Source organism: Danio rerio, chromosome 10 (assembly GCF_052040795.2).
Source record: "Danio rerio strain M-AB ecotype USA chromosome 10, GRCz13ab, whole genome shotgun sequence".
NCBI classification, from domain to species: domain Eukaryota; kingdom Metazoa; phylum Chordata; class Actinopteri; order Cypriniformes; family Danionidae; genus Danio; species Danio rerio.
The window spans coordinates 45,295,226-45,307,500 of NC_141030.1; the positions used below are offsets into that span (position 1 = coordinate 45,295,226).

At 36.1% G+C, this 12,275-nt stretch overlaps 1 protein-coding gene across 10 annotated transcripts in view; it reads right to left on the reverse strand.

The window, feature by feature from the left end:
• Nucleotides 1-1,981: 1,981 nt before the first annotated feature.
• Nucleotides 1,982-12,275, reverse strand: part of cabp1b (calcium binding protein 1b) — a 206,213-nt gene continuing 195,919 nt past the window's right edge. For 4 of the 10 annotated variants that reach the window (XM_087269297.1, XM_087269293.1, XM_087269295.1 and 1 more), the window contains one exon: nucleotides 6,047-9,501. In XM_087269297.1, coding sequence (XP_087125423.1) covers nucleotides 9,476-9,501 — 26 coding nt within the window. In that variant the 3' untranslated portion in view covers nucleotides 6,047-9,475. 10 annotated transcript variants of the gene reach the window in all.

A 12,275-nucleotide genomic window follows, 5' to 3' on the forward strand; every position in this document is an offset into this window, starting at 1 on the left:
CACACAGAAATGCCAACTGGCCCAGCCGGGACTCAAACCAGCGACCATCTTGCTGTGAGGCCACAGTGCACTGAGCCACCATGCATCCAGTACATAATATTTTACGAGTTATTTAACTAGATCACCCAGTGATGGGCAATCTCTGTCCTGTAGGGCCGGTGTCCTGCACAGTTTAGCTCCAACCCTATTCAAACAGACCTCCCTATAGAGTTCAAGTGATCTTGAAGACACTGATTAGTGTGTTCAGGTGTGTTTGACTAGTGTTGGAACAAAACTCTGCAGGGACACCGGCCCATCCCTGAACTAGATACTTGTATTAAGTGCATTTTAAAGGCTTTAGTAGGGTAATTTGGCAATTTAGGTAACCACTGAGCCACCGTGTCGCCACAAAATATGAATTAGTACAAGTAAAATGATCTTTTAATGATGATTTGCAATCTGCTGAAGTTGGTGCTCCAGATTGTGTGGATTAATGTTGTTAATAGTTCAGTTTCATGTGTATGCACAGGAGACACAAGTATTAATTTTGTTTATATGTTTTATATGTAATTCTCACAGTACCAGTAGCCGCTTTATGAATCACAAACACAAAAATGTACTGACTGAGGGGAAAGACATAGGCATAGAGGTGAATACATTAATAGCTTATATATATAATAATATATAATATATATGTATATATGTATATATATATATATATATATATATATATATATATATATATATATTTATATATGTATATATATAATATATATATATATATATATATATTATATATATACACACACACACACACACACACACACACATACATACATTTATATATAAATATATACATATATATATATATATATATATATATATATATATATATATATATATATATATAAATATATATATATATATATATATATATATATATATATATATATACATACATACATACATACATACATACATACATACATACATACATACATATATATATATATATATATATATATATATATATATATATAAATACACACACACATACACATATATATATTATTTGATTTTTTTTTATTTTTTTTATAAGTACTGTCTCTTTGAGTGCAATTTTAAAAAAGCCTATTTCTGAGAAAATATTTGTATATTTCTGAGAAGTACCATGTGTGCAAGATACACCATCCATTTAGATGCACTGGGACGCATCATCAGTGAGGTATCCTGGGGTCACTGGGTGTTTCGGGTCTTTTAACATCAGACACCCTCGCCCAGGTGACCCAGCTGAGGTTGATCAGACCCCAGCTTGCGTCCCAGTAGCCATCGCCCATGGATCAGCCCTCTATATAGCCATTTTGTGGCTTTCTCTGCAGCTACACAAACAGGCTTAATGGCCCTCTTCTTAGCTGCCACTGCTTGGCCAAGTTTGAAAACTTTACAGAGTGAACACCCTGTGATACAGCCCGCCTCTATTAACTCACAATGGGTCTTCAAGTCCCCTTCCCTGCATAAAAGCAGACTGCATATAAAATATACCATTTTAATTTTTTTACAGTAAACATACAATTGATTATGTAAAAAAAAAAGTTGCATATTCCACAGCCATATCACCCTGCAGCCCAAGACCAGTTACTCACTGAAGCTAAGCAGGGTGACCACATGGGATAAACTAGGTTGCTGTTGGAAGTGCTGTAAGTGAGGCCAGCAAGGGGTGCTCAACCTGTGGTGTGCGCGAGTCCTTATCCCCCAGTAAAAATGAAGGGACAATTTTTTTATTATTTTAAACAGACGAAAATATCAGTGATGAATGAATCACTGATATGTAGGTGCTGACATGTACTGCAAATCCTCCTGTGGCCAGATGCTGGAGCTGGAACTCTATTATATCTCTATCATACAGGTAAACCAGTCCACAGCATCTGAAACCAGATATTTCATGACAACAAAAATATTGCATATTTTATTTATTTGAAAGAATACAAAGTGAATAGATTTTGATTGCACAACTCTTTAATGAAATCTACACTTTACAAAAAGTATTTTTGGCATGCATAGAATAACTCAGGTAAGACCAACCAAATCACACAAATAAGAATCATGAAACCAAAACTTCTCTCTCTCTCGCTCACTCGCTCACACGCACACATGTTGATATTGGTGGTTTACGAGGACTCTCTATAGACGTAATGCATTTTATACAGTAAAAACGGCTTATTATATGCCCCTACCCCTAAACCTAACCCTCACAAAACAACCTGTAGCAAATTTTAAATGTGTATAGACCTCGTTAAAGTCTGCGTGAACCAGAAATTACTGAGCCTTTTGCTCCAGCATGTTAATATACCTCCAACTAAAACGGTGTCATGAGAAATCGAGTCCCCACTGAGAACTGGGTCCACCTAACGGACCCTGAGTGGTCCTTTTGTTTCACTGGAGTTGTAATAGGTATAGTCTGTTGTGCCTAATTATAAAGTACAGTTTATAAAAATCACGTTCATAATTCATATAATGTAAAAATCGTTTAATGACTATTTCATTTCACCATTAAAATGGCTTTTATAAGCGTTATATCGACCCTTTGATAGCCCAGTTAGCTTATCTGCTAGCATAATCATACCCATAGATATATACACTAAATATCGCAGACGGACCCTGAGCATGCGTCAATAGCACCGCCATATTGGTACAGTGCTCCAAGGACAAAAGTCATTCAACCGCACTAGTCAAGACTAAAGCCAATGTGAAGATGCTGGACTTTAGCGCTGTCTATGGGTGTAGTAACAAGCAAACAAAGAAAACAAAGCACAAAGGCAGAACATTTCCTAGGTAAAATTTACCTAAATCTATGGCTCCCAATGGCCAGTCCTCCACTGCACCTTGGTCCCACATTCATGACAAAGGAGAGCTACCCTGAACTACAATAGCGGCTCTATTGGCGCATTCCTTTCAATACACAACAATAGCGTAGGTGACATCTAATGTAAATATCTATGAATCACACATCTACTGTTCTGGCTATGACAAGCTAACGCGGCTCTGATTGTTGTGTACAAGATATCACAATAATAGCTTTTAATCAGACATTTACCACAGATGATCCCTTAGGGCAGGGGTTCCCAAACTTTTCAGCCCGCAACCCCCAAAATGACAATGCCAGTGACTCACGATCCTCAATATCCTCTGAGGTGGTTATAAATACAGAAACCTTGCATGCAATGACGCAGACACACCAATTAAATGTGTCAGTGCTTTAAATGTGCTAGAAAGTATAACCTGATGTTATAAAATCAAAATGCATCTGACGCTATTGCTGCCTTTAATATAATGTAACTACCCCAGGGGTCGCAATCCAATAGAACTAGTAACTATAAGCTACTATAGTAACTATATAGTATATAGTAACTATAAACGACTATTTTTATTTTCATTATAGCCTTAGGGCAGGGGTTCCCAAACTTTTTAGCCCGCGACCCCCAAAATGACAATGCCAGTGACTCACGACCCTCAATATCCTCTGAGCTGGTTATAAATACAGAAACCTTGCATGCAATGGCACACACACACACCAATAGACCCAAGTCTATTCTTCGGGTAATTTTTCTTATTGTATGTCAGTGCTGTAAATGTGCCATAAAGTTTAACCTGGTGTTATAAAATCAATCTGCTGCCTCTGACTCTATTGCTGTGTCTTTAATATAATGTAAATACCCCAGGGGTCGCAAACCAATAGAACTAACAATAAGCTACTATAGTAACTATATAGTTTATAGTAACTATAAACAACAATTTTTTTCTTTTAAGTAGGTTATGGATAAAATATGATCATTCTTATGGTTTAATTAAAATAAATCGATTTTTGGAAATCACCAGGGGACCTCCCTTCATTGTACCGTGACCCCTCGAGAACCACTTTGAGAACCACTGCCTTAGGGGTACAGTAGGTGAGAGTTCAAAGTGGCTATTAACGCCGCAGCATGTACCGCCGCCGTTTGAAATAGGTGCCGCTCTGTTTTTAGTGTATGACCGCAGTTTGTGAATGAGCCGCCAGGGGGCGCAAAGGGACGGGATGCGAACGGACAGAAATAGCCCATACAGCAGCTACTGTGCTTGTAAATGATATTAAACAATAAGTCAAAGCATTATAATTCCTTCATTAATCATTTAAAATTTGTTAACACGCTTTATTGTAAACTTTTGAAGTGCAAAGAGGATTCGTTTTGGAAAATAAAATTGAAGAAGTAAAAGACAACTAAAATGAAAGCACAAACATTTAGTACAAATAAGTAGTCTTAAATAAATAAATAAATAAATAAAGCAGCCTAAATATAGAAAGATGTTCAGTGTTTGCTATTTTGATAGGACTAAGACAAGACATTTTCATTTATGTTTTATTTCTGTACCTAAGCGGCTTCGATTCCAGAGCGGGGACTCGATTTTTCACCACAATGGAATATTGTGTAAAAGGCGGAGCTTTTTTGCACAAACTAACAGTAAGAGAGGGTATTAATATACAATTGCTATGGAAACCTTTAGGTTGATGTCAATAGAAGGACTGCTACTCAAAAGGCAAAAGCTAATGCTCAGACTTTCATTGAAGATTACCATAACAAACACTTTTTTTAGTTGATTAACTTGCACTGATTAATTATTCATCTTATGAATAACAATACGAGCTAGCAAAATAAACATTGTACAATTTTATTTTAAGCATCTTTTAAAGTTCAGATGAACCAGAAGCGGCGATCGTTTCTTATATTGTGAAGCAGTTCCAAGAGAAACGGAATATTAAATGAGTAAACAGTGGGCGTGGCTTGTTTTTTTATACTGCGAGCTGATTGGATGTAGTAAAGTTGGCGATTCATTCAGAAAGATGGGGCAAAGGGTTTTGGGAGATCTATTACAGCCTAACAGACTCCTCCTGCTCACCATTTCTGTTCGCTGTCAAGACTGACAGCTGGAGGGGCGCGGTTAAGTATGTTAGCCACGCCCAATACCTCAGACAGACCTAATCTGACAATTTAACTAAAAAACAAACAGAAAGTGCATATTCAGATTTCAATTAAAGATTACAAGAGCAAACTATTTATTTGTCTTGATGACATGCACAGATGAATTGTTCACCACAAAACGAGCAATGCGAGCTAACAAAATCAGTATGGTTAGTTTGGATTTCATGGGTATTTTTAAGAATGACTTTGAAGCATTTTGAATTATGAGGACACAATTCAAGTCCTCACAAAGCACCATAATAAAGTATAAGGTCATATGCATGTCACTGTACAAATTACTATCCCTGTAAACAGTGCTTAATTTGTGAATCACAAGATCCTGGAACAGATCGGGGTAACAAATCTGGCAATTATTCGAGGATGGAGAGGTGTTGCGCACGAAAGTGGAGAGCGGGAGGGTGGGCGTTGTGTTGTCACGGACGAAAGTGAAGACTGGGGATGGAGGGGTTGTCGCCGACAAAAGTAAGGGTGGGGGGATGGGGGGGGTGGCGTGGCAGGGTGTTGGATGGCAGAGGGGTGTTGTGAATAAAGGATGAAATTGAAGAGCAGAGGTTGTCGCGGACAATAGTGAAGAGGATTGGGGAGTCGCGAATGAAAGTGAAAGTGAACAGCGGACGGGGGAGGAGGGCAGTTGAGGAGAAGAATTGGTCAAATGAGGTGCCAGGTCAGATTTCAGAGGTGCCGGATCTAGCGTGCGTAGCACAAATTAAGCCCTCCTTGTAAACCACCAAAATCAGCACAAACACACACACGAATTTGCGTATGTCTGAAATGAGATCAGAAACTCTCATTTAACTATCAGCTAACATTTAAATACATGACAAAACTGTATCGGCTACTGGCTGTGTTGATTCAGATCATCAGCACTAGCATTCATGCAGGACAGTGTGCAAACAAGGGCATTTTTGTGTACTTTTATGGCAAATTCTTCGCAAAAAACAAAACATATCTCCACTCATACCATAGTGCATAGGTCCAATGTATAGCAAATGACTGATAGCAAAGTTTTCCAGCATTTCCCAGAACATCCTTATATAAAATAAAATCTTTTTGTGAGTAATAATCTAATACGTCATATAGGCTACTGTAAAACAGTCTATTACACTGTAAAAAAGTATTATATACAGTAACAAAAAGTCATGATAACTTATGTTTCCACATTACTTTAAAGGTTCAGTTTGTAAGTTTGACACCCAGTGGTTGAACTAGGTATTGCATGCCTGGTTCAAAACACACACAAGTGCAGGTTGCCAGATTGACGACATTAGCCTAAAGGCTGATTTAAAGGTGTTGTATGTGAGTTTTTGACTCTTCTAAAGTATACAAACACTGTAATATATTTGCAGATATTTAAGAAACATGCTAAGTGAACATTCTTGTTTATTTGAAAAAGGATGCTGAAGTCAGATATTCTGCTTTGAAAATGTGAGTTACGTGCCGGAACGGCTGTCTTTGTTTTGGATTATGTTCACCGACATTGTTTTCTGAAAGTAGTCCTGAGCCCATATTGTGATTTCCATCTTAGTAGCATTCCTGTTTATGATGCAGTGCTGTAGAGGTCTGCATTCCCGCGGCTGTCCCGCGGGCGCCGCAGGACCCGACCAGATTTCTGCGGCGCGGGAATAAATTTCCGAATAAATCGCGGGAGCGGTCGGTAACGGGTTTAATTTGGGACGGGAGTGAGCTCTCTAGCAATATCGCGGATAGTGCTATGCGAATGAGAGAGAGAGAGAGAGAAAGGGAGCGAGAGCGAGCTTTGCCTGTGTGTGTGCTTAGTGTTTGTGTGTGTGTGTGTGTGTGTGTATGTTAATGCGCGCGCGCGCGAATGAGAGAGAGAGAGAGAGCTTTCCCAGATAGGATGGGAAATACACTCAGGCCAGTTCCGGCTAGATTCTCGCCTGCCGGAGACTTACCACTCAGCCCGGCTCTGGCTGCCGGACTCCGGATGCTTGTGGACTCACTGCCCGATTCCAGCCCAAATCAATCGGGCCAGATGCGGCGGCCGTAAGCGAGCCGACGCTGCCGCATCCGCGCCGGAACAAGCCTTTGAGTTGATATAACAGCAAACGCCTGTGTGTCTGCTTGGTGCTTGTGTGTGTGCGCACGCGCGTATGAGAGAGAGAGAGATTTGTTTGTGTGTTTATACAGACAGCTTGGCTGTCTGGATTGTATAGCTGGGGGATTTTCGGTTTTGTTCTCCCCCCGCTCTTTAGCGGGATCTGGTGCGGCGGCCAGAAAACGGGGCGGGTCGGGCAGCGGGACAATAAATTCTTAATATAAGCAGGAGCGGTCGGGTTCGGGCTAAAACCTGGCGGGTGCGGGCGGGAACGGGATTCAAAATTTAGTCCCGCGCAGATCTCTACAGTGCTGTCTAAGGGCCCGAATATCACAGGCATCCAGTATGGTTTTCCGGCCTTGACCCTTACGCACAGAGATCGTTCCAGATTCTCTGAATCTTTGGACAATATTACTGTAGATGCTGATAACTTCAAACTCTTTGCAATTTTTCACTCAGAAACTCCTTTCTGATATTGCTCCACAATTTTTTTGGCGCAGCATTGAGGAAATTGGTGATCCTCTGCTCTTGACCTCTAAGAGACACTGCCATTCTGAGAGGCTCTTTTTATACACAATCATGTTGCCAATTGACCTAATAAGTGGATTATTGGTCCTCCAGCTGTTCCTAATATGTACATTTGACTTCTCTAGCCTGTTATTGCTACCTGTCCCAACTTTTTTGCAATGTTTAGCTGTTTTGAAATCCAAAATGAACCAACATTTGGCCTGAAAATTCTCACTTTCAATATTTGATATATTATATATATATATATATATATTATTGTAAATAAAATATGTTTATGAGATTTGTAAATTATTGCATTCCTTTTTTATTTATTCCTTTTTTTATTTACAATTTGTACAGTGTCCTAACTTTTTTGGCATCAGGTTAGTATATTAGAAACAGCTTTTATTTCTCACAGCTGAACAACAGAAAACTGACAATGATCAGCTCAGGTTCACCCCATGTGCTTTATTCAGTGTTAAATGCTAATAATGTGAGTTTGAATGCCATTTTACATGACATTTATTGCCATACTACTGAAAGCAGCAGCAGATAGTTCACCTCAGATCTGAGAAATAAAATAAACCGTTTGAAATTTAACTTAAGAACTGTGTCTCAGTGCAAGCCAACATATATCAGTGATTCCGCATCTACATTTAATAATGTTAGAGAGGTTTAATATGTTTCAATTAGATTATAAACCTTACCATTTCGTTGGAGTGCAGTAAATGCACTATTCTGTGCTTCTGAATGGCTGAATTTACATTTCTGTCATGTTTTGTCCGGTGCAAACAGTCAAATTGCTTATCACTGCAAATCTCGTCACGTAGCGTGTTGTTAGGACACGGGGTTACAATGTAACCTGCTCACCTAATGTTTACGTTCATAATATTTATATTATTCGCTAATTAATAACCACCTCGTGGAACTCTGAATCTGCTTCTCATTTCGGAGTCTGCTACTGTCCACCAGAGGTCACATTTCTTTCGTGGATGCATGCTATGAGAGCTTTCATGACTGAATTAATGAATGAAATACGCTGTTTTCCACCAAGGCAACCCGGGGTGCTGAAATATAATTGGCTAAACTGGCATTGGGCGGGTAAAAAGAACCAAAACAAAGACAGTCGTTCCGGCACGCAACTCACATTTTCAAAGCAGAATATCTGACTTCAGTATTGTTTTTCAGATAAACAATGTGCACTTAGCATGTTTCTTAAATATCTGCAAAAATATTATGGTATTTTTCTGCTTTAGAAGTGTCAGAAACGTACATCCAGCACTTTAGCCTAATTTAGAAAGTTAGCATTGCAACTTATTATTATTTTTTTTTAAGTTAATCAGATTTTAACTTGATGTTTTAAGTGATGCAAGTTAAAATGACTGGTAAAGGTAAATTGGTTCAACTTTTTAAATTTAATATAATTTTTTTTACAGTGTAAAGGGAAAACTATACACACTCATCTCTCTTTCTCTCTATATACTTTACAGATAATAATAAATAGCTTAAATATGAAACAGCAAATGTTATTGCAATCGTTGCACCCTGATATCATACAGCAGTTTCCGGATGCCAGTAAATGAAATATATCTGATGTTTTAATACTGAGTATTTTCGTTAATATTGGATTTCATGTTTGTGATTTATGTTTTTTGCATTAGACCTCTCGAAGGCTTTCAATGGGATGAAAATAAACCCCGTAAAGCAAATGTAAATCACAGTATTGGCATGTGGTCTTCAGAAACGCTGTGATGCAGGGTTTCAGTGCAGTTTCTCTCAGGTGTGCTGTGAGGTCAGAGGTTGTGACCCAGAGCTCCTCTTGTGAGGTTTTCTGCTGATCTTTCCTCCTCTTCTTCTTCTCCTCTGTCTCTGGCGCAGCAGGAGATCCTCTTTCTGACACGCTTTCACCACTTTATCTCTAGCGAGACATCATTCGCACAAATTCTGAGAGAAAAAAACGCACAGAAATTTATACATTATACTTTGTACGTTAAGAAGTTGTATGCAACAATTTTATTTATTATTTCATAATTAAGCTAACTGAAGTTTTGGTTTACCCACGTTTTTAAGTAACGTAACAAATAGATTTTTACAGTGTAGTAAAATTACAAAAATGTACTGTATCAAATCAGAATATATATATACAATATATATATATATATATATATATATATATATATATATATATATATATATATATATATATACATACAATATATATATATATATATATATATATATATATATATATATATATATATATATATATATATATATATTAACAAACACAGACATATAAGCGTGCACACAGACACAAAAACACATACACAAAAGCACAAACATGTGCACAGCACACACAGACATATACGCACACATGCACACAAACAAAGCACACACACAAACATGCACACACGCTTACACATGCTCACACACGCGCACACACACACAAACAGAAACACACTTGCTTTCACACATTCATAAATTTTTCTTCAGCTTAGTTACTTTATTCATCAGGGGTCACCACAGTGGAATGAACTACAAACTATTACGGCATATGTTTTACACAGCTGATGTCCTTCAAGGAAGGACAAAGTATTTTAACATGCAAACTCCACACAGAAATGGCAAGTGACCCAGCCGAGGCTCGAACCAGCAACCTTCTTGCTGTGAGGCGGCAGTGCTAACCACTGAGCCACAGTGTTGCCTGTATTATCAGCTGCACAGTGTTATTCTTGCATTTGGCATTGTTTTCCCCTTCTCACCGTGACCTAATTTTGGTTTGCAGCCCATCATTTGGGATCCGCTGCTCTATAAATTCCTGCTTTTCTACATTTCCTTTGGCAATAAATGAAATAAATAAAAAGCGAGCATAGTATCGCCCTGGGATGAGTCAAAGCTCCAAAAACAGCAAGAGGACGCTGGACTGTCACACCTCAAGTCATCATCATCCGCAAGAACAGCGCCGGCTATTTCTGTCCTTCCCGTTTTCGTGCTCTTTTTTTGTGTGTGGTTAATCTGAGAGGTGAAATAATCCCGCGGTTAAGAGATAATCTGGTTGACAGCTCTACTACTGTCACTTTACCGCCTTCACCGCGGTGATCACATTCAACAGCAGCTAAACTGTGTGTGTGTGTGTGTGTGTGTAGACTCCTGAATAAAGCATCCGCAAATGAGCATGACTGGGTTGATTGGGATGTTTATTTAATATTTATTCATGTCTGCTTATTATGATAGTCAAGGTTTTTTTCAACCCCGGAATGAACATTTTTTATTATCAGTTGTGTAAATATATATATATATATTGCTATATAAATTATTTATTAGCTGATAATAAAAAAATTGTCAACCTAAAAATCTTTACTGGTTTTTAAATATTTTTCCCTGATTCAGCTTAAAATGTATATATATAAAAAAATAAAAAATTAAGTAAATATTTTTGTGTAAAATAAACTCATGGAGAATATTTATTAACGATTATTTGATCCATTACATATTAAAAGAATATATTTAAGCATCAGAGTTTGTTGTAATTTCATTTAACCTGATAATTCATTCATTTACTGCCAGGTGCAGAATGACACTATTGACTGAAATAAAATAAAATAAAATAAAATAAAATAAAATAAAATAAAATAAAATAAAATAAAATAAAATGTAAACAAAAAAATAAAGTAAAATTTAAAATTAAATAAAAATGTTTAATATAAAATAAAATATAAAACAAAATAAAAAACAAAACATAGTAAAATACTAAATAGAAATTAATTAAAATTAAAATATAATAATAAAATATACAATAAAAGATAAAATAATAAAATAAAATACAAAATAAATTAAATTAAATATAAAATAAAATTAAATAAAAATATAAAGTAAAACAAAATATATAAAAAAATAAAATAAAATATATAAAATAAAATAAAAATTATAATATAAAATAAATGAAATTAAATAAAAAACAATAAAATATGAACTTAAATATAAAGTAAAATTTTAAATAAAATTAAAATATAAAATAAAGTATTAAAAATAAAATAAAAATACACAATAAAATATAAAATTAAATATATAAAATTAAATAAAATATTCAATAAAATATTAAAATAAAAAATTTAATGAAATAAGAAATATAAGATAAAATATGAAAAAAATTATATATATATATTATGTATATTATTTATATATATAAGTATAGTAAGTAAAGTAAATTTAGATGGATGCACAGTTTGTATAGTTTGACCAACAGAAACCTCTGACATAACTAATCAGAGGACATTTTAGGTCAGAATACACAAAAATATCCCGCAAAACACTGAAAACTTAAATATGTTTTATTAATAAAATAGATGTCACTTAAATAAATATGTACATTTGATTCACTGAATGATGTATTAGACACAATAACATTATCGAAGAAGTTGACCCCTCTGATCGTCAATGTATAATTTGAACCCTGCTTAAGACAATCATATTGATGATAACAGCCTAAAAAATATGTTTTTATTTCAGGAGAACTTCACTGTAGATTAGCCTGTTTTTTAGTTTAGACTGTAAACAGTTAGCTCTGAACTTCATGTGTGTGTTTTTGTATTCTAAAACACCAAGGAAATGTAGATTTCCCTCATGAAATGTCCCTTGAAGTACTTTCCAAAAGGCTGATTGCTACTTTATTAACTTTGAAACCCCCCAAAAACTAATTAAATTCTGGATTAAACCCT